At 37.0% G+C, this 23,515-nt stretch overlaps 1 protein-coding gene across 11 annotated transcripts in view; it reads left to right on the top strand.

Annotated features, from left to right (window-relative positions):
- Nucleotides 1-23,515, top strand: part of LOC126481335 (nuclear receptor coactivator 3-like) — a 309,936-nt gene that overhangs the window by 254,441 nt on the left and 31,980 nt on the right. For 10 of the 11 annotated variants that reach the window (XM_050105013.1, XM_050105020.1, XM_050105018.1 and 7 more), the window contains exons 12-16: nucleotides 6,226-6,422; nucleotides 7,681-7,821; nucleotides 8,055-8,237; nucleotides 21,256-21,425; nucleotides 23,377-23,494. In XM_050105013.1, the coding sequence (XP_049960970.1) occupies nucleotides 6,226-6,422; nucleotides 7,681-7,821; nucleotides 8,055-8,237; nucleotides 21,256-21,425; nucleotides 23,377-23,494 (809 nt within the window). The remainder of the gene's footprint in view (nucleotides 1-6,225; nucleotides 6,423-7,680; nucleotides 7,822-8,054; nucleotides 8,238-21,255; nucleotides 21,426-23,376; nucleotides 23,495-23,515) is intronic. The other variant, XM_050105012.1, reaches the window with a different exon arrangement.

The following is a 23,515-nucleotide window of genomic DNA, read 5'->3' as shown; positions in this document are numbered from 1 at the left end:
ACAAAAAAACCAAACTAAAAGCTACTTATTGGCCCCAAATAAAAAGCAGGTTTTGGAATTACAATAATAGTGATAATGATGATAACACAGCACAATTTAACAATGCCAAAATGATCAAATGTTTCTCCTCTTAACTGAATGCGCTGGGGATCATGTCATTGTTTTCATTTGGTTCTTGTACAGACTGGTTTTGCTTTAAAGAAATGAGTGAGTAATAATAATCCAATTGATATATAAAAGTACAACCAACTGAATTAATTGGTTTCATTTGGTTGCATACACAGACTGGTTTCAATGAAAAAAAGGAATGAATAATTCAACCAATGCATAAAGCCATGAGGAGCATTCAATAATTAAAGAGAGGAATTGCTGTAGATATGAAACAGTTTGCTGGAGGAGCATTGTACTTCCATGAGTTGGCATCACTGGGATGAGCTGAGAAAAGCTGATAGATACAACTTGTTTTGTTTATAACCTCAGTATTGCACTTGAGAATGTCATGTCAGTTTGAAGTTCCCATATTAGTTGAACAATGTTCAGTGTTCTGTTGTTTGCTTTCTGAAGGTGAAAAACTGGCTAAAGTCTTTTCTCCAATGCTTTTACAGTATGGTAAAAGTTGCACAATCTGCATAAATTGTTATAAGTGGATAGAACAGTTGAAAAATGGTTGAACCTCTGACTCTGATGACGGGGAACATCCTTTCCAGCCACTTGGAGTGCCAACTCTTTTGCTTGAAAACTGCATTGAGGACATTGTTTGTAGAGATATACATGTTACGTTTCAACATATAGCAGAAACCATTGCAGTAAGTGTTGGCACAGTTAATAACCTTATCAGTAAGAAGCTCTAAGTGTAGCAAAACAAGTGCAAGGTGGGTCCTGGAAGAGTTAACATAACAACACAAAGAAACAAGACAGATTTGAAAGAACACTGTGAAATGTAAGGTGACCCTCCTCTTAACAAGATTTTAACTGTGGTGTAACTTAGGTTACTATTTCAAACCAGAGTCCAAAAAAGAAAGCAAGAAATGGAAGCACACAGCTCACGTGTTCTAAAGGAAACTGGAACACAAGCATCGGCGGAAAAAATAGTGTTGACCATCATTTGGGATGCTTAAGGTGTCATCCTTTGTGATTATTTGGAAGATCAGCTTAGAGTAAACAGTACCTACTGCTCAGGCATACTGACAAACAAAGTAAAACCAGTAATGAGCAAAAAACATTGCAGATCTCAAAGAAAAAGCATGATATTGCACATGATGATGCTCACCTACCCATCGTCCAGATGACCCACCCGAAACCATCGAAAAAATTAGTTGGGAGATACTAACACTTCCTCACTGCAATTCATATATGACTCCTTTGTATTTGTGTACGTTTGGTCCACTCAAGGAGGCATTTCATGGGAAAAAGTTCAGCAGCAATGAGGAGGTCAAAAAGCTTGTGGAAGAGTGGCTCAGACAACAAGACAAAAGACAATTTTGCATCAGGTATAAAAATACTAGCTCATCATTATATTAATATTGATGGGGATTGCATTGAGGAGTAGTAAAGATCTCATTTTGTAAAAATACACCTTTTTATTCTGTCTCTGTAGTTTGTTGAATGTCCCTTATACAACTGAATAAATCAATTTTTTTTCCAACGGTTGACTGAATCCATTATTTTAATTTGGTTGTTCCCATCGTTATATAAATCTATACAGAAACATTAAAAATTTGTGCATTCTGAGGGATAGTTGAAACATAGCACAAAAGAATTTTGACATGGGGAAATGGAAAGATTTGTGAAGCCTGCATAGCTATTCTTGTTTGTCAAACATATTTAGGGAAATAGTCAAGCTAAAGAACACTATGTACCTTTTTCAAGACATTTTTATGTTTTTCAAAATAAATATGAATGTGGAAAGTTCTGGGTGGAATGCAAATAATGGAACGAATAAAGAGAACCACTCACTATAAAAGTCTGCCAATAAAAGTCTGCCATGTAGCAGTAGGCAGGCATATAACCACAACTGAAACTATTCATAAGCTTTCAGGTATTCTGTTGCTATGGAATAGTGTGGACTCTAAGCTCACATATTATCTTCCTAGAATGATGCGCTACATGTTTTACATTCTGCTTGATTTTGTAAATTTAGCTGGTCTGGTGAGAGCTGTGTCAGTGCAGTTACGTGTCATATTCCTAATGTGAAAATAAGAGTTGTGTATAGTCAAGAAATTTTTCAGAAATGAATAAAAACTGCCACATTGTATGTGAATGACTACTGTCCATTGCCCTTGTAAATAATTATTGTGAATCACAAAAGCTTGTATTGTTGTTGTTAGTTCCTACATGGAATTAATGATTTTGTTCCACTAATAATCATGCAGTCAATACATTTTTTATTATTTATTTGTGGTGACTTCCACCTACATCGACATACATACTCTGCTGCCCATTGAGAAAGTACAGTAAAGGGAACTTACTATTGCACCACATGTTACTATTTCTTTTCATTCCATTTGTGTATGAAGTCTGTGAAGAGTGACTGCTTGACTGCCTCTGTGTGGGCTGTAAATAGTCCATCCTTGTGTTTGTGGTCCCAATGGGAGTGATACAAATGGTGCCTAAGTCTACTCCTAGATTCTTCACATAATACTGTTTCTGGAAACTTCATAAGTACTTTTTTGCATGATAATTGGTGTCTATCTTCAAGCCTCTGCCAATTGAAGTTTTTCACATGTCCATGATGCTTTACCATGAGTCAAACAAACCCATGACCATCCATGCTTCCCTTCCTTATACACATTCAATGTCACCTTTTAGTCCTACTTGGTATGAGCCCTACAAACCTGATCAATATTCTAAGATGGGATGCACAAGTGTTTGTATACTGAATGCATTTTCCCAGTATCCTGCTTTATCTATGATCTTACCTTTGTGATAGTCCCATTTTACATCCCTACAACTTGTTGCACCCAGGCATTTGTATGAATTGATTGATTCCAGTTGTGACTCAATGGTACTGTAGTCACAAGATACTACTTTCCTTTGCACTTCTTTGAAAACTCATCAAGAACTGATTGGATATTTGTGCAGATTTATGAGGCAGATGATATGTGAAAAGTTGGGCTTTACTATTAATATTGTCATATGACATGAAGACCAAGGGTCCCAATACTATTTTCATTTCAGTTAGTTTTATTATTTCTAATATTCCGCTTTCTCATAACCAAAAAATCCTCAATCCAATCACACATTTTGATTTATAATTGTATGATCATTTTTTGTTGGTAAGTGTTGATGTATTGAGTCAAATGTTTTTCAGAATACAAGAAATATGAGGACTGGGCAAAAAATAATGAGAATTGTTTTAAAAAACATCGTGCATTTGACAAAACATTTTCAACACTTAATCATCTCTGCTGGACATAATACACTTGTGCCCACATTTTTTTCATTATTGATGAAACAGTTTTTACACTCGTTGTTTAGTGCCTCGAGTGATATATTTATGTATTTTTTCTCCCCATGTCATGGCCCAAAACTACCTGACACTCAATGTTTTGTCTGTAGGGGCATTATTTTGGGTCTTTTTTCCTCACTGCTTCATGTAATTGCTTTGACAGTTGAAGATAGTAATGTTGGTTAAGTGCGACACCTTGGGAAACAAATTCATGGTATGTGATCCCCTTGGAAAAAAAAGAAAAAAAAAAAAGAAAAACTTTATCTCACCAGCCTTGCTTTCTTTGTGCGTGGTTATGAAGGGGTCTTTCACTGGCTGCATTGTTGCTTGGTTTCTGCATCATATCCATAACACCACGACTTGCCACTGGTGATTACTGTGTGTCAAAATCTAGATCAATTTCTGGCTGTTTTTTAAATTCCTGGCACATTCACAAATGATTGGCTGTGTGCACATGCTTATCAAATTTTTCTGCAACACCATTCATATTCAAATCTTCAGTCAACATTCATTGGCATGCCAGGGTATTCCAATAGTTCTATGAATTTGTCAGTTGTTCTACAATGATCAAAGGTGAATGCAACACTGATTTTTTCATAAGCAGGGATGAATGCGGAAAACAATTATGTATCATTGTTACTATATTGGAGATCTAGTAGATTCCAGTTTTAAGGTCATTTTAACATCATGTGTATATACATGCTTTCTGGGTTTATTCAAATTGCTACTAAATGCACTGATGATCACTCACTATACTACAGCTGAAATCTAGTTAGATGTGCAATAAAATGCAGATTGATACATGACTGTTCGCTGTTTTCAACCCAGATTATAATCATTTCACAGTTGCTGAGCACACATCCACCCTGATGGATTTTTTATTTTTTTCAATGCTCTAATCTGTTTTGGAAGTCTAGGGATGTCCTAGTCATAATTTATCTTCAGCTGACATTTGACAATTTTCATAATGAGAAAACTGCTTGTAAACTGTTGCCGGGCTTGAAGCTTCCTCCCCATAAGCCTTTGAAGCATTGTGACAGTCACTGTTGCTGATTTCCTAACGGGGAACAGAACCTAATGTCAGCATGTTGATATTTACTGTCTGCCATCAATAAATCACCAAACACATGAAACTGCACCTTCAAAAACAGTCACACTGACATCATAATGTTTCCACACTAATGCCTCTAGGGCAACTGGTACAAACTCGTATCTAGTGAAGGTACCTAGCAGGAGAGTTTGCAACTAATGTTCTACCAACAGCCCGAGAAAAATTCTCCTCACTTTTGGTTCACCCCTCATATTGTATCCACCTGATTGGTTTTACAAGACTGATGTTTTTAAAATCTTTGGTTGTCAATGAGAAGGTCATTCTGTTTGAGATACCTTGTTATGTATGAGTCCACACGTTATAAGTTCCTATGACAAATTGATGTCAGTGAGAGAAGATGGTAGCTTTGTAGGTCTCTTCTTCTACCATTCTTCTAGATAATTATGACATATACCATGCTTTGTTCCTACCATTGGCTGCAGGGTTTTGTTAAAGGAATCTATAGTATGTATCTGATAGAAAACTATTTGTCCTTGAATGTCCAAAATTTATTTGCATTTTATGAGAGATCTTTCAATAAAATTATGCTACAGTAATCATCGAAGGTTTCACACATGTACCTTTTGGCAGCCAATTGCATTTCATTCAACATGTCTGTATCTACAGCCCTATGCTTTGTCTTACATCAGCTGCGCGGTAGTCTCTGTTTCTTTACACTTGTTTCTTTGTAGTGACTGTGAGCTATGGACAGTTATATCCCCCCTCCCCAATAATGTATTTGGTATATGTTTATGCAGTTTTCAGTCACCTATTATTCTAAACTAGATATATGCTCCTGCCCAGAGGTAAATGATTCTACAACAGACTGACCTCAGTGAGATGAGACGGTAGCTTTGTAGGTCCCTTCTGCTACCATTCTTGTAGATGATTATGGCACATACTATGCTTTGTTGCAATCACTGGGATATAACACTACTTCCTCTGTGTTTAGTGCACTGAACAAGTAAATCTTTCTACTTATTTCAGACACTCTTTGTAATTTATTAATAATTGTTGGTACTGTTATCTCCTGTCAACTTATGCCAGTTTCCAGGTGAACTTTCTCAAAAAAGTCAGGTCTATTTGTTGCCACTAGATCTAATGGATTTCCATCATGAGTGGGCTTCCAAACTATTTGTTCAAAGGAGTTTTCAGAAAAAGCATGTAGTAATTTTTCATAGGATTTCTTGCCATTCCCTCCACTTTCAAAACTGTAAGTATCCCAATTAATTATAAGATTAAGTATCTTGTGATGGTAATATTATTAGGCAACATATGTATTAGTGGTTTAGGGTTTTGTCCACAGTTTCCCATTCTGTCAGAGGGTGAAACTGTTGGTCGTCAGAAAAACTGCCATTCAGTGCAAATGAGGAAGAGATTGGCAGAGCAGGAGAATGAGGGCCAAATAATTGTCATTCTGTAAATTGTTCTGTGTTTTGATAAAATAAATCGGACAGAATGTGCCTCACTCTAAGTAATGTAACTACAGGTCACACATAGCAAATTTTATCGTAGAAATTATTGTTCTGCAGTTAATTTCCCATATCCTATTATTGACTGACAGCAGAAACATTTGTATGAGATTTGTTCTGTGATTTGATGATCTGTGCAATACTGGTTGTAAGTCCTCTATAAATATTGTGGACTGCGAAGTTATAATATGTTTCCTTTTTTCTCTTCTTTTCAGATTCATCTGCCATCATGAATATGTTGGATGCAATGGAATCATCACCTAATAATAGTGGGTACCAGCAAGGTCTGAATGAGAAAATGGCTATTCATGCCATTCAGAAATCTCTCATGTTATGTGAGTCAGCAGTGAAGAGTCCTTCTTCCCCAACTGTATCTCTGCCGGGGACACCTCCAACATATGCTGCCTCAACGGTAGGTTTTTCCTTGCTACTTTCGTGTATGTTACTAGTTGTTGGTTTTTATTTACAGTGAACAGGTTGTAAGAAGAGTGCGTTTATACTTTTTCTGTTTTTGTGTGATTGATTGTCTTCCAGAGAAATGTAAAACCTTCTAGGTTATTACTACAGTAACTCAAATAATGATTTTAATCAAGAAATGGAAGAGCTAAGGTATGGACGTACACTGTCATATACAGTCAGCACTTTTCTCGTGGCTGATAATTGAGCCATTGTGTACTAACTTTCTCTGATAACTAAGTTTACTGTAAAATGCAATTGTGAAATGTCAGGAAAACAATAAATTTAATTGCCAGCATTTGGTGACAAAGATATTGTAATGATGGAAACATATGCAAGATAATGTTTTCCTAGAACATGTAATACAATGTACAAACATGACTTGTAACATCACCCATGATTATACAAGTTTGTTGAAACAAAACTGGTACACTTTTTAATAATCTGAATAAAAATTAGATGTACGCTTGTAAAATATTCTAGAAAAGAAACACAAATCAAATTGCAGAAAGCAATGATCACTTTTTTGTCATTGTCAAATATAAATAAGGGAAACCAAAGACAAAAATAGAACACAGGTTACTGAAATTTTATTCTTTGTGGAAAGTAAGTGATCGCTGAGGTCAGACTGCATCAAAAGTAACTATCATGAGAGAACTAAAGAGCATGGCTATGGCTAAATGATAGCATGAAAACTTCTATCCTAAAAAGGAACAGCCCTGCATTTATTACTAAGAAACAGTTTCTTTGTTATATTAGTGTGCGACTGTTTTTAACCTTGATCTGTGTGTCCCCCTCGAAAGCTGAGTGGTCAGTGCAGCAGAATGCCATGCAAAGGGGCCTGGATATGATTCCCATCTGGGTTGGAGATTTTCTCCGCTCTGGGACTGGGTTTTGTGTTGTCTTCATCATCATCATCATCATCATCATCATCTCGTCCTCATCAATACACAAGTCGTTGAAGTGGCTTAACTAAAAAGACTTGCACCAGTCGACCAGTCTACCCGACGGGAGGCCCTAGACACACGACATTTCATTTCACCTTGATCTATACTCTTGCTCTATAACAGGTTTTGTATACATATTAAAAATGTTCACTTGGTGATAGATGACTTAGAGTGGTACACAAATCTGCCAAGACACATAGTTGCTCAGTAACTTTACTTTGAAAGTTGTCAGTGGTCTGATGTGTAATGCGAACCACATTGTTCCAGATGTCAAATCAGACTCCTCAGCAGGGCAGCTTCCCACCTCCACCTGTGTATCAGAGGCCCAGATTTGGACTGCCAGCAGGTACTACTCCTGTGCCTGGGAGACCAGGTGCACCTCAGTATGGGATTGGAGTTCTAAATCAGGTAACTCTTATCTGTCTCCTGATACTTTCTGTTAGACTTTCATATATCACGTTAACAATACTTATATTGCATTTTTACGTGTTTGGTATAAGTATGTGTGTGTCTGGTTTCATAGTTACTTGTCGCTGTGATTATAATATGTGCTATCTATTGTCTGCCTTTTCTGCTGTCTTATTTATGATTTATCTTTGTTCTGTTTAAGATAAGATGATATGTGAACTGTTTTGTTGCAGCAGGCACTGATACAACAGAGAAAGATCCTCCAGCAGCAGCAGCAGAAGCAACGGTTGCTACAGCAACAGCAACAGCAGCAGCTTCTGATTCCCTCCAATGCCACTGCAGATCAGTTGCCCACTGGTCTGCAAAATATAGACAGCCTCCTTAATAACACTGTAGCACCTAATGTATCATTGCAGGTGAGGATTTAGATGATTAAAATCTTCCGAGCCACTATATTCTGTGTATGTGTGCTTGTAACATAGTGACCATGTCAGTCACTAATGACTACATTCAGATAGTTCATATGCTTCAGTAGCATTGACCAAAAGGAGTTTGTTAACAGTGTTTTCATTATACGATTTGGCCAGTTATGTTAAATTTAATCTACACAGTCATTGTACTTTGCATGCATATTTTGACTGCATTTTGCAGAATACTGAAAAAGGCTTTTCCAGATATGTAACAGATTATTAGATGAAAGATGCATGAGCAAAATAGCATTGTTGTTTTGCAGAATTATCTTCTCGGACAGCTGAAATAAATTGAGTAATGTATTATTTAATAGAAGCACAAGAAATTAAGTAAAGTAGATAAAATGCAGCTCTCACTGATACTGGAAATAAATCTGAGCTGAGCTGTTGTTTCCACAATAATAACACAAAAATAACTGTCGAGTAGAATTTACCCCTTGTCTATTTTCCAGAATTGAGTTATATACTCTGAAGCAAAGACATTCAACAAGACCCCTTTAACATACAGCAAGAAATTGGGAGTACTTATCAACTCAAAAGAAAATTAAAAACATGTGCCTCATTAGCCACTCCTGTAACAAATTATCTAATTATCTAGGTTTGAGGATCAAACATTTCTGCTAACATCATGGCAAAAATGAAGTGTTTTCTATCGAGCCACATGAGGGGTAATAGTGTATTGTAGTTAAGGTAGCAATTTTTTTTTTTTTTGGGTGGGGGGGGGGGGGGTGAGGGGACAGGGACAGCTATGTAATGTAATAAATATTAAGATTTTGATAGAATTTAAACAATAGTTCTTTCCCTGAGGTTGTGGCTTTCTTTATAATTTACTAGGTTAAATTTAGCTGGTCTAAGCACAGTAAGTTATATGCAGTATGGTGATAGTTTACTGTTTAATGCAGTGTGCAAATTGTTTCTATAATTTGCTTGTCTTATATTAATTTGTAATGTTATCCTTTCTAATGGCTCTATGAAACACAATGAAGAATTGAGTGAAAGCATTGGCAATAAGTTATTAGCCAATCAACTGACGACATAATTTTAGTAGCATGCCATGACTGTTCTGACTGCAATAATATCAAATTTTGCACCTGATGTCTTGCTGTATTTACAGACAACCACTATTGCTATGTAGCTTTTTTGCATGGTTGAAGGTGAAGTACACTGTGCAGTGGATTTCTTAGGCTGTAGATGTAGACACCTTTTCGAATGTGATTTTAGTCTCTTATCCCTCCGTGCAGACCCATTTTTGCTGTTATTCACAGTTTTGATTATCAGACTCATCCTTTCCACAAAGCGTCTTTGAATTCCTGGCCTCAGTTTTTGTTGTTGACTGCTTGAGAGAGTGGAGCTTGCTTTCATAGATATCTGTTGTCTTCTATTTACCAGTTTAGTGATCTGAGTGTTAATGCCACAGTCCCTAGGGGTGAAGATAAATGGAAACTGTGGTGCCTTCTGTTTAGTTCTTAGGAAATTATTTTGAGGGTTTATTACCCATTTGAGTTATCTGATTGAGTGAGAAACTGACTTCAGTCATACAACTTATGTAATGTAAACAATAATTACAGAATCATCTTGAGGTTGAAGCTCTTCTGACAATGTCTGCTTACAGATATATTTGTTTTTGGAGACTGTCCACCTTGAGCGAGATGCAGTTTTTATGATTTTATTCCCCAGACACATTTTGCTGAAGTTTCAGCATTGTGCCAAACACAAAGTCAAAATTGATTGGTTGAAACAGGAAATTAAATACCTTCACACAAAGAAGCAAGAACTCAGTGCCAAAGTATTCAAAATTCATGTGGATCTGGGCAATCACATCAGAATCTCTGAAATATTAAATGACATCATGAATACAGTTAAACAAAACACAGAAATACTAATAAAAATAAAATAGGAAAAACAACAACAAGTACTAGATGGACTTTTGAAACAAAACAAAACTGTTATATATGAAAACAGAAGACAAACAAACCACACATTCTACAAATGCGTGGTCAACTTTACTGACACACAGCTAACTAATCAAGAAACAACTTTGCTAGAAAATGGATCCAAATACATCATCAACACACACAAGACAGTAGATAGAGTGAAAGCCCTACTTTACATTTTTGTGCAGTACAGACTTAAAACCCAAAATTGAGGAAAAATGCAGAATTGAAGAAAATGTTAACCTCCCCTCCCCCCAAAACATGAGCGAAAACATGTGTAATTGGCATATACGATTAAAAATCATAATCCTCTCCAATATTTTGTGTAAAATCTGTCAAAGTGAATGAAATTAAATGTACAACACAACGTTTATACAGTAATTTGTGGTAATGAATTTCATCAGTTATTTAAAAAATCACAGATGAGTAATAGCGAGTAAAAAGTGATAAAAAAATTGAAATTGGTATCTGGGTACAAAGTAAATGAGTTATTTTCCAAGAAGCTATTATCACAAATCATAGGTTCAAAACATGCATTTTTTCGAGATCATCCTTTATGCTTACCCAGAAAAAAAGCAAATATTGACAAACCTGTTGAATTAAACCAAAAACATCACAGCAGCTAAGTGGTTAAACCATAGGCATAAATGCACACATCTGCTTAATGACAAACTGTGTAAACTATTACTGTTATTTAGTAATGCATTTCTCACAAGCTGCATTTCATATGCTCACGACCATTAAGTGTTATTTTAGGCTTGATGAGATGAACAGAGACATGAAAAAATGAGGTGACTTTCCCAATTGATGTTACAAGTTTATTAGAAGTCAGCTCAGTGCATTTCTGTACACTGTGTATAATGTAAATTTGAAAGAAAGCTCAGGTGCTACAGTTTGGCTTCATGCCCTCCATCACTGCTGCCGATCTTGACAATGTACAGTGTGTGGTGCAAAGTATATATGTGAGTTGTATATGTAGTTGCTGCAACTGTATCCTGTCAGATGTGAACATGAAAGTATTTAAAATGTGCTAATGCAAAACTCTTGGCCTGCTTCCCTCTGACATCTCCGTCATAGCACATCGTCTACATGAAAAGTATGTTTTCAGTACTTCCAAAAATGTTTTCACTCCTACCTGAAGTCCCGTCATTGAAGGACCACTCCCCCCTCTGCGCATCCAGTATGTGAGCTCATTTTGTGTGTGTTAGTATAGTGTAGTGGCTGTGCTGGCTGCTGGTTGACTTAATCAGTCGCCAGCCAATAACAGTTCACTAACCAGATATGGGTCACATTTCCCCCATTATATCTGAGTATATTCTTTGAGACTCAGTGTTTGAATTTAAAAGGTTGACAAATGACGTTTTTGCCATGATGGACCCGTGGTCTAGAGGTAGCGTCTTTGATTAGCAATCAAAAGTCATCTGTCCTGGGTTTGAAACCTGCCACTGCTTAAATTTTTATTAATAATCAGCATTGGTGGCCGAAGACTTCCAGCTTAAGAAGTTACCCTCATTCTGCCAAAGGCCTTGTCAAAGAGAGTGGAGGAGCAGACAGAGGTTCAGTGCACTCTCTTCTCCTTGGTTTGGGAAACTGCCCCTAAAGGCAGAAGAGTCGGCAATGATCAATGGCATGAGGATGCAGGAGGCAATGGAAACAATTGCATTAAAGACACGTAATGTGTATCCACAGGACATGTGGCCTGTAATTGAAAAAGTGTCATGATGATCTCTCCATTGGCAAAAGATTCCGTAGTAGTTTCCCATTTGTATCTCTAGGAGGGGACTGCCAAGGGGGAGGTGACCATGAGAAAAAGATTTAGTAATCAACGAAAGGATAACATTCTATGAGTTGCGGCATGGAATGTCAGGAGCTTGAACATGGCAGGTAAGTCATAAAATCTGAAAACGGAACTGCAAAGGCTCATTCTAGATATAGTAGGGGTCAGTGAAGTGAAATGGAAATAAGACAAGGATTTATGGTCAGATGAGTATAGGGTAATATCAACAGCAGCAGAAAATGGTATAATGGGAGTAGGATCCATTATGAATAGGAAGGTAGGATAGAGAGTGAGTTACTGTGAACAGTTCAGTGGTAGGGTTGTTCTGATCAGAATCAACAGCAAACGAACACTGATGACAATAGTACAGGTATGCATGCCGATGTCACAAGCTGAAGCTGAAGATTGAGAAAGTATATGAGGACGAGATGAAAATCTAATAGTCATGGTGGAATGGCATGCAGTTGTCAGGGAAGGAGTAGAAGAGGAGGTTACAGGAGAATATGGGCTTGGGACAAGGAATGAAAGAGGAGAAAGATTAACTGAGTTCTATAATAAATTTCAGCTAGTAATAGCAAATTTTTGTTCAAGAATCACAAGAGGGGGGAGGTGCGCTTGGAGAAGGCTGGGAGATATGGGAAAGTTTCAGTTAGATCACATCATGGTCAGAAAATATTTCGAAATCAGATACTGGGTTGTAAGGCTTACCCAGGAGCAATTATAGACTCAGATCACAATTTAGTAGTGATGAAGAGTAGGTTGAAGTTTAAGAGATAAGCCAGGTTGAATCAATATGCAAAGAAGTGGGACTGGGAGGTACTAAGGAATGATGAGACGCGCTTGAAGTTCTCTAAGGCTATATATACAGCAATGAGAAATAGCCCAGTAGGCAGTACAGCTGAAGAGTAATGGATATCTCTAAAAAGGGCAATCACTGAAGTTGGAAAGAAACACATGGTTACAAAGAAACTGGGTAACAGAAGAAATACTTCAGTTGATTGATGAAAGAAGAAAGTACAAAGGTGTTCAGGGAAATTGAGGCATACAGAAATACAAGTTGCTGAAAAATGAAATAAATAAGAAGTGCAGGGAAGCTAAGATGAAATGGCTGCATGAAAAATGTGAAGAAATTGAAAAGGAAATGATTGTTGGAAGGACTGATTCAGCATATAGGAATTTCAAAATGGCCTCTGGTGAAATTAAAAGGAAGGGTGGTAACATTAAGAGTGCAACTGTCCAATGCAGAGGAGAGAGCGGATAGGTGGAAAGGGTACATTGAAGGCCTCTACGAGGAGGAAGATTTGCCTGATGTGATAGAAGAAGAAACAGGAGTGGATTTATAAGAGATGGGATCCAGTGTTAGAATAAGAATTTAAGAGAGCTTTGAACGACTTAAGATCAAATGAGGCAGATGGTTTAGGTAACATTCTATCAGAATTTCTAAAATCATTGGGACAAAAAGAAAAAAAAAGTCAACTATTCATGTTGGTGGGTAGAACATATGAGTCTAGTGACATACCATCAGACTTTCTGAAAAATATCATCCACACAATTCTGAAGACTGCAAGAGCTGACAAGTATGAGAATTATCGCACAATCAGCTTAACAGCTGATGCATCCAAGGTGCTGACAAGAATAATATACAGACGAATGGAAAAGAAAATTGAGAATGTGTTAGACAACGATCAGTTTGGTTTTAGAAAAGGTAAAGGCACTAGAGAGGCTGTTCTGACATAAAAGAAGCAACAATGGAAATAAAAGAAAGGTTCAGGACTGGAATTAAAATTCAAGGTGAAAGGATATCAACGATAAGATTCACTGATGACATTGCTATCCTTAGTGAAAGTGAAGGAGAATTACATGATCTGCTGAATGGAATGAACAGTCTAATGAGTACAGAATATGGATTGAGAGTAAATCAAAGAAAGACAGAAGTAATGAGAAGCAACAGAAATGAGATGGTGACGAAGTAGATGACGTTAAGGAATTCTAGTACCTGGGCAGTAAAATAACCAATGACGGGCAGAGCAAGGAGGACATCAAAAGCAGACTAGCATTGCCAAAAAGGGCATTCCTTGCCAAGAGAAGTCTACTAGTATCTAACATAGGCCTTAATTTGAGGAATAAATTTCTGAGATTGTGCATTTAGAGCACAGCATTGTATGGTAGTGAAACATGGACTGTGGGGAATACCGGAACAGAAGAGAATCGAACCATTTGAGTTGTGGTGCTACAGACGAATGTTGAAAATTAGGTGGATTGATAAGGTAAGGAATGAGAAGCTTCTGCACAGAATCAGAGAGGAAAGGAATATGTGGGAAACACTGACAAGGAGAAGGGACAGGATGATAGGACATCTGCTAAGACATCAGGGAATAATTTTCATGGTACTAGAGGGAAAAAAACTGTAGAGGAATACAGAGATTGGATTACATCTAGCAAGTAATGGAGAACATAGGCTGCAAGTGCTACTCTGAGATGGAGAAGTTGGCACAGGAGATGAATTCATGGTGGACCACATCAAAGCAGTCAGAAGACTGATGACAAAAAGAAAAAGAAAAAAAAAATTTTTTTTTGAACACAGTACACCAGAAATACATGAAAATATGAGACTGAGTTGCATGCGGCACAAGAAAATGTGGTGGCTGGGCCCCTTCATCACCTATTGGCTCGGTCCGGATCACTTCGTGTCTGTTGACTTGTTTCTCCATTACTGCTGCAAACTACTAGTAGTAATATCATAGTTGTGCAGGTAAGCTAAATGTTGCAAGTAATGTTGGCAACACTAATCGTGGCTTACGTCTGCATTTTCTTTGTCACGTCTCCCCTCTCCACAACGGCCGACAATATTCCCTTAACTTTGCCACCATGTGTGGTGTGAACCATCTGTCTTTTGTGCCACTTATAACTCGTTCAGTCACATCAAATGTCAGTAGGAAGAAAACAGCACATCAAATGTCAGTAGGAAGAAAACAGGATGAAGTCAAGCGAGATATCGAGTAAGAACTTAGAATTTCGGTAAACCTTACTAGGAAGAAATGTAAAATCAGTGAATTTTTAGCATTGATCTTATAAGTTTTTCCCAGGGGCTATGAATTTATGGTGTAGAATCACAAGAGAGTAAAATTGGAGAACATAAAATCAAAGTTCCACTGTAATCTTATCACAGAAAGTGAGTGAATAATAAAACAACAAGAATGAAACAATAAATAAACTTCATTGCATGTCTGACAAGAGAATTAGTTTGCAGAAGAAATAAGGCACATAGTAAAGTAAAACAGAAAGAATTAAATTGACAGGAACAAAAACTGAAGAGGAAAAAACTTCCAGGAAAATAATTTTCTTCTTCTTCTTCTTCTTCTTCTTCTTCTTAGCATGCCTGTCTGCTTCAGACTTAGGCAATCATCATGGCTATCCTGTCTTTATCAGTTGGAGTGTGAAACAGTTCTTCAGAGCTAATATTAAACCAAGATCTAAGGTTGTTGAGCCAGGACATTCTTCTTCGTCCCATAGGTCTCTTTCCCTTGATTTTTCCTTGCAGGATATGTTGAAGCAGCTCATATCTATTTTGATTCCTCATGACGTGACCAAGGTATTGTAGTTTGTGATGCTTTATGATGTTGATCAGTTCTGGGCTTTTGTTAACTCGACGTAGAATCTCAATGTTTGTCACTTTTTGAGTCCTTGATATTCTCAACGTTCTTCTGTATAGCCAGAGTTCAAAGGCTTGGAGTCTTGCAGTGGTTGCCTTTGTGAGGGTCCTTGTTTCCACACCACACAAGATAACAGAGAACACATAGGATCTGAGGAGCCGCATTTTTGTATTCATGGTAAGATCGTGACTTTTGAAGGCTGAGCTCATTGAGTTGAAAACACTCCTCGCCTTTCTGATGCGACACTTTATCTCCTGCGAGTTATCCCATGCTTTGTTAATGATGGTGCCCAGATATGGGTACTGTGAAACTCGCTCTATGCTTGTGCCATTGGTTTACAGATTCACACCTCTAATGTTATTCCTCCTGATGATCATAAATTTTGCTTTGTTTGTGTTGATGTCCATGCCATATTTCTTGCTTGTCTCAGAAATTTTGTTTATCAGCTTCTGCAGCCTTTCCATTGTATCCGCAAACACTACGGTGTCATGTGCATAACGAAATTTGTTGAGTGTGACACCATTCACTGAGATTCCTTCTTCCATGTCAAGTAAGACTTCTTTGAATATGCATTCTGAATACAGGTTAAGGAGTATCGGTGATATTATACAGCCCTGCCTGATGCCATGTCGTATTCTCGTTGTTATTGGTCTTGATCTATTCTCATGACTGCAGATTGGTTCTAGTATAAATTGGCTATTATTCTTAGATCTTTCCCATCAATTCCTGTTTCCTTAATACTTCTATCATTTGTTCATGCTCCACACGATCAAATGCCTTCTGATAATCAATGAGGCAAGCAAAAAATCAGTATTGATGTCCCTACATCTTTGGAACGTTACTTGTATACTAAATACTGCTTCTCTTGTGCTAACTGCATGTAGAAATGTGAACTGTATATCCTGCTTGTGGATCACTTTAAGAAACAGTTTTAGCAGTTGGCTCATTAATGGTATTCCCCACATACTTCGGCATTCGATTTCTTAGGTAGGGCTCTGAACTTTGATGTAAACCATTTTGGAGGGATTTTGCTCGATGAGTAAATGTGGTTGAATATTTCTGTGATCATTTTTACTTTTTCTTTATTGAGTAGTTTGAGGAATTCTGCTTATATGCCATTTGGCCCAGCTGCTTTCCCTTCCTTCATTTGATGTATGGCCACTTACACTTCACTTACTAGGATATCTGGTCCCTCTGTGTCTAATACCTCTGGTTCTTGCCTCCTCTGGTCATCATTGAATAACTGTTCTAGATATTTCTCCCACGCTCTTTTTTTCTTCCTTATTAATTATGAGGTTGCCACTGTCATCTACTAGCTTCCCACTGTTTGATTTGCAATATTTTCCTTTGCGTCTCTGACCTTCTGATGCATGTTAAAGTCATGATACCTAATCTGATAAAACTCAATTTCTGAACATAATTCAGATTGTCCTTCTCTTTGGGTTCCCTGATTTTCTTTCCGATTGTATTCTGTATTGCTTTGTATTACACCACATTACCGTTTTTCTTCCTCTGGTCTTCTACGAGGTCCAGAATTTCACTTGTCATCCAAGTTTTCTTCTTTCTAAGGTCCGGTCTCAATTACTCTTCTTTGGCTCCTTGTACCGCTTCTTGTAAGTGTGTGAGTTTTTCATTGGTGTCATCCTCATTGTCTCTCCATTTGTTGTTTAGGGCTGTCTAGACTGTCTGCTGCAAGGTAGCATCTTTCAACTTTCTCAGGTCATATTTTCATGGGATATTGGAGACAACATGCTTCATTTTGGTTTTGAATTTTCCTATGAGTGGGATATAGTCTGATTGTATGTCTGCTCCCAGATACGTTCTGACATCTATACAACTATTTCTGTATCTCTTGTTCACTAGTATGAAATCAATCTGGTTCCTCACAATTTGTCCTGGTTTGTCCAAGGGCGATTTCCATGTGTATAACTTGTGTGGTGGAAGTTTAAACCATGTAAACCAGGAAAATAATGAACAAACTTAAAAACAACAGGGCTCTTTCATGTGATCAGCCAAGGGCAACACCATGATAGTGCTAAAACAAGAGAAATACAAAAACCTTAAAATTTATAGAAGACAGTGGCATAGCGAAGTTAACTGGAGACCCAGCACAAAGATACCAGAAAAGTACATAGATAATTCTAAAAAATATCTCTCACAATTTCACAAAACAGAAAATGAAATGGCTAAAACAAAGGAACCCCGATCATCTACACTGAACAGTGCTTTGAAGCTCCACAAGGAAGACATTCTGATGTATCCAGCGGTAAATTTCAGAAGTGCACCCACATATCACTTAGCCAGAGAAATACACTCATAGTTACATAAACATTATGCGTACACAAACAACAGAAGCATACACAACACTGAAGAGCTGATACAAAAAATCAAAGACATCAGCATACTCATAACAGCTAAACTCACATCATTTGATATCACATCTACGTTCACGAATATCCCCACCACTTATCATCAACATCATCAAACCACAATTAGAACAACAGAATGTCATTTCCAAACCCCACATAAAAGAAATAGCTAGCATTCCAAAACTAATCACAGAGCAAAACTATTTCTCACTTGACAACCAGTTTTACTCATAAAAGTCTCTCAATAGATAACGATCAACTGCAATGAGATGCAAGACCAAGCTGCGGACCTGGGGATTCTCTGTGGACTCAGTTCTTTGCCAGTGTGGTGTTGAGCAGACTAATGGCCATTTCCTTCAGTGTTCCTCCTCACCAGCCACATGCAACTTATGAGAGCTTTTGATCTTCTTTTGTGTAAAATTGTGTCCACACACACACACACACACACACACACACACACACACACACACACACACGAACAAGGAACACCCATAATAACATGCAGATGGTACATTCTAATCTACAACAACAAATTAGCCCATAGAACCGACAACATATTCATAAAACAATAGCTAAAAATAGCCTACAGGACATACAATTCAAAGCAGAGAAAGCCAAGGGCAACCAACACAAGCATAGACAAACTGAACAGAGCACAGACAAACACAACACATCTGAAACTTTCTGACAACACATCTGGTATATACCAACGTTGCTCAACTGCTAATCAATTTATATAGGACAGAAAGCAGAAAAAGTTAACAGTATGCCTTGTCTGAATTTATGCCATTTATTGATTGTCTGTGTTTTGATAATACAAGGAAAAATAAAGGAAAAGAAATGATTTACATTAACTTGCAGCACTTTTTCTTTTCTACTTTTTTCACTAAGTGTATCATCCATGGTGTCACTATTTTTAATCATCATCATCATCCTAATAGCACAGTTTTGAAATTTATATCTTCTTTGTCACAAATATTTGACTGTTTATTCCAAATGTGTTGCAATTCTGAGGATGTGATTACCTTAGGATCAGAGAACACAGATGTTTTTATCTAAATACATATTGAATTTCGCTTCTATACTGACATGGCAATGTTACAAGGATCTCGTTAGTTGTGTAGAATCAATGTTTGATACATCCTCTTTTGTTCCCATCATATGTTATGGTGAGCATTGACAACACTGCAGCACAAAACAACATTCTCCACTATCTAGACTGTTACTGTCTCGTGCAGAAGTTAATACTATTGATGAGTATCTGTCCAGTTTTAAAATCAGTACAATTCCAGCTACAAAAGGACTCCAGCAGACTGCAGTTTAAATGTGTTAGATGTTCCGGAAAAGTCAAAGAACACGCTATAGAGTCCCACGGTTGACAACATGCCGTAATTTGCTGCCTGTTCACTACTCCCACTCCTGCACTTACCTAGTCATCAAAGAAGCTGTTATCACTGCTCCCCCTCCAGCCCTTCCGTATTTCTGTGCTTGAGCAACAGGGAAATACGGACTGCAATATATTCTAGAGTCAGGTCATATATATAATAATGGCAACTAATATATAAATAAAAGATCGCATTCATGATTCAGTGCAGTTCTCACCATCTATTGATGTGCATTGATACTATCTCCACGATGAGTCTTGAACTTTAATTTATTTGTGCAACAATTATCCAGTTTAGTACACTTTGATTGTTAGACATTTCATTCTGGATTAATTTTTTCTTCTTGTTTCATCTGAACGTCAGCATCCTATACTAAAGCTGATTAAAAGCTGGTAATGTTTTTAACTGTTATTCTAATATGTGAACAGTAAACAAATTTATTATTTCCAACCCACTTAGTAAATCATTACAATCTCTCATAATCGAATAAAATATTGATCTGGGTTCAGAATCAAGTAATGTTTTCTTTTTTTTAAAGATAACATAATCGCTTTTGAATGTTACCTTTAATTAAGAAGCAGCGTTAGTGTTTGTATGAGAAATTTAATTGCAAACCTGTTCAAATACAAGAGTTTGTAAGGTGATAGAATTTAGTGCTATTTCCTACTGTGTTTCAACAAACTGTCAAATTTTAATTGGAGCAATAGATAGTCGCAGTGGCTAGTTCATAGTTTCTCGTGTATAGCTTGTGCTAGCTCTGCACGAGTCAAACGTCATGTGATTGTTTGAGCAGCATCAATACTGAATCGAGTGCTTCAGTGTATCATGAAATCTTGAGCCTATTCGAAAGCGAGTATTGTTTGGCCTGCCCTGCTCTTTCAAATTTTTCAAAATAAATCTGCACTTGACCTAATTAGCCAAAGCATCATCTGTCAATGTAGGATCACCCATTTGTAATCTATCAAACAACATAAAAGTGTTAATTTCGGCAACAATAGTTCAATTGGTGAATATGATAAATGTGATTTTTTTGTATGACTAATTTGGGACAAAACCTCATCTTGTAACCATGTAAATATAGGAACAGCTATCATTCTACATACACTGAACACCTTATGGACATGAACCACAGTCCAACAAATATGAACACTGACTTGAATATTCTCAAATGAAGCAATAGCCCCCCACAAAAACTAATAATTTAAGAAAACTATCAATTACAAAAAGCTATAACTGAAGGGAAACAGGTAAGAAATGAACTCTGTTCTCTGTCATCAAAGAACTGTCAGACAACACCAGCCATAAACACCCCAAACACCACTTTCCAAAATCACACACACACACACACACACACACACACACACACACGCTCTTCCACAAAGTACTAGTTGATGGTAGGCATAACCACAACATGCCCAGTCGTAAAATTTTGAAGTAAATAACTCTTCTACTTTAAGTTTTATATGGTTGCAGATGACAAAATGTGAAACAAAACAACTGCATTAAATAACATAAAATCCTGGAAATCCACAGCATATGGTAACAATGTATATATAAGAAACTTTGTCTGTTTTTCAGATATGTACATATTGTCTTAAAAACTCAGTTTTACGTGTACGAGCAGTAAAAAACATATTTCCGGTTTTATAGAAAGATAACAAAAAACCCACTGATGATGCTGAAACTTCAGCGAAGCACGTCTGGGAAATAAAAGTAAAAATTGTTTTGCTCAATGTGGATCCTCTCCAAAAACAAGTCTAGTCATTACAGAGTTTGAGAAATGGAAGCTCTAATGATATATTAACAAAATACAACAATTTTACTAATCTGAAATTTTGTTTCACAGAGGTCTGCCAGTGTTCCTGATTCGCAGCTCTCTCCAAACTTTGGAGGCCAGGTTCTGAACAATGCAGCCTCTCAGATCTCCCCTGGACAACGACTCAATCAACAGCCATATTCACCACACTCACAACTGGCTTCACCACTTGGACAACAGCAGGTTTTCTCCCCTGTCAGGTAAATCTTGTTTAGCTTTTTGTGTCATTGATATGATTCATTACAATAAATATCTGTGAAATTCATAAAAAGTGTATGTACAGCATCATCATCATCATCATCATCATCATCATTGTCACCACCACCACATCATGATCTTTACACCACAACAGCAAGCTAAGTAGGGTGATTAGAATAATTTGCTTCCATTTTGTTAGTTGATAATCTTCTGGTTTTAGTATTGTTTTCCAGGTTCCTCCTCAACTCTTCAAATCATCCTTAATCTGATCCAGCCATCTTTTTCTGAGCCATCCTCTTATTCTTTTCCCATGGACATTTCTGTCCCAAGTATGGTTTTGACAGGCAGTTGTCCATCATCATCTTTACATGTCCAAACCATTTGAGCTATGCAGTACTGAGTGTCTCAGCCACTGACAGATCCACTTGCATCTCTCTTCTCATGTATTTGTTTCTAATTATATGCCTTCTAGTTTCCTGTGAGGCTGAGTTCAGAAACTTTATTTTGCATGCTTTTAGCTTTCCCAACTCTAACTCATTGATTACACAGCGCTCTAAGCTGTATGTCACAATAAGCAGGAGACGTGTTTTAAGCATGGTCTGTTTGGCTCTCACATGAAGACAAAAATTGATTGGAATACCAGACTAGCTAGCAAGTGTTGGAAGAAACCTGTAGTGACATTCAGAGCAAGGTCATGATAGAAATGGTGTGCAGTTCTCTTCATGTGGTTGTGTCTGATGTACAATATGAGAGAGAAATGAGGAAACAGAATATGTGGAGAAGGATTGGAAACCAGTGATATAAAATCAATCTATAGTGAGTGTTTTGGTTGTGAGAAGATGCCTACAGTGAGAAGAGCAGTGCTTTTCATAAGTGTCTTGTCAAATTATTTCATTGCTTATACATACTCTGCAAAGTCCAAGAGGTGTGCAATAGAAACAAATATTAATGCAGTTGGAAGTTTATTTGTTGGACTTATAAGGAATAATTAAGAAGTGTAAAGACCTGTTAAGGATGAGGTCATTGGAGATGTCACACAAGGATAAGATCTTTTTCTTTTCAAAGGAAGCACCCTGTAAGTCATCTTACTCAGTTGATGAAAGTCACAGAAAACATAGATCTAGGTGCTTAGATGGGGATTTTGAACAACATTCCTCCCAAATGCAAGCCAAGTGTTTCATTCATTGTGCCACCTCATTGCATTGAAGGGAGCTGTATGAATCACTGAGATGGATGACATCAGTAAGGAATCAGTTTGTTAACAAGTGAAGAAATAAAGTTAAATCAACCATGAGGAAGTATTGAGGCATATGAATGAAGTTGTTAACTTTGGAATCCATGTTTGAAGTCCTTGTACAAGATGCAGTTGTCATAACAGAGTGAAAATGTTGTAAGTTGTGTGCAGTCTTGAAAAGGAAAGAAAATATTTTGTAGTGTTGCCCACAAGCAGGTTTTCATGAGAGACAGTCAGTAATAAAGTCAGGATTGCTCCTTTATTTACTGAAGATAAAGTGATTCTCAACTTCAGTTTACACTAAGTTACTCCTTATTAAAATTGTTTATGCTCATAGGAAATAGTGAACGGTGGAGAGAGTGATTATTAGTTTTTCGTTTCTTTCTTTCTTTCTTTCTTTTTTTATGTGGTACTAATTTGAATGTTGTATTCATTGAAAAAAGAAATGAAATGAATGTAGTGCCATAAATTAATAGTAGTGTTTTATGATACCATAATGAAAATACTACAAAATAAAGATCGACAAAATGTCTACTAAACACATTGGAAGGTGAAAGTGTATCTCACTTTATGCATCTGTAAAATGAGAAAAAATTGTATTTGTTGAAGTATTATTATTTAATACTTTACTTCTGCCTCATTTAATTATGATTTTTCATTATTTATGTTTAGTATTATAAATGGGAATCAAATACGTATAGTTATTTCATTTATTGCAGTACGGGCATGAACAGCTTCAGTAGTGGACAACAAGCTGCACAGTCACGGCTTTCCCCTCACCCACCAACTGGCCTGCCTTCATTTCAGCAGTCTCAGCTCTCTCCTAGAATTTCCCAGGTATGTTAGTGGCACTGTTTG

This window comes from Schistocerca serialis, chromosome 5 (assembly GCF_023864345.2).
Source record: "Schistocerca serialis cubense isolate TAMUIC-IGC-003099 chromosome 5, iqSchSeri2.2, whole genome shotgun sequence".
In the NCBI taxonomy this organism is placed as follows: domain Eukaryota; kingdom Metazoa; phylum Arthropoda; class Insecta; order Orthoptera; family Acrididae; genus Schistocerca; species Schistocerca serialis.
Note: the sequence above shows the minus strand (reverse complement) of the source record. Positions and strands in the feature narration are given on the sequence as shown.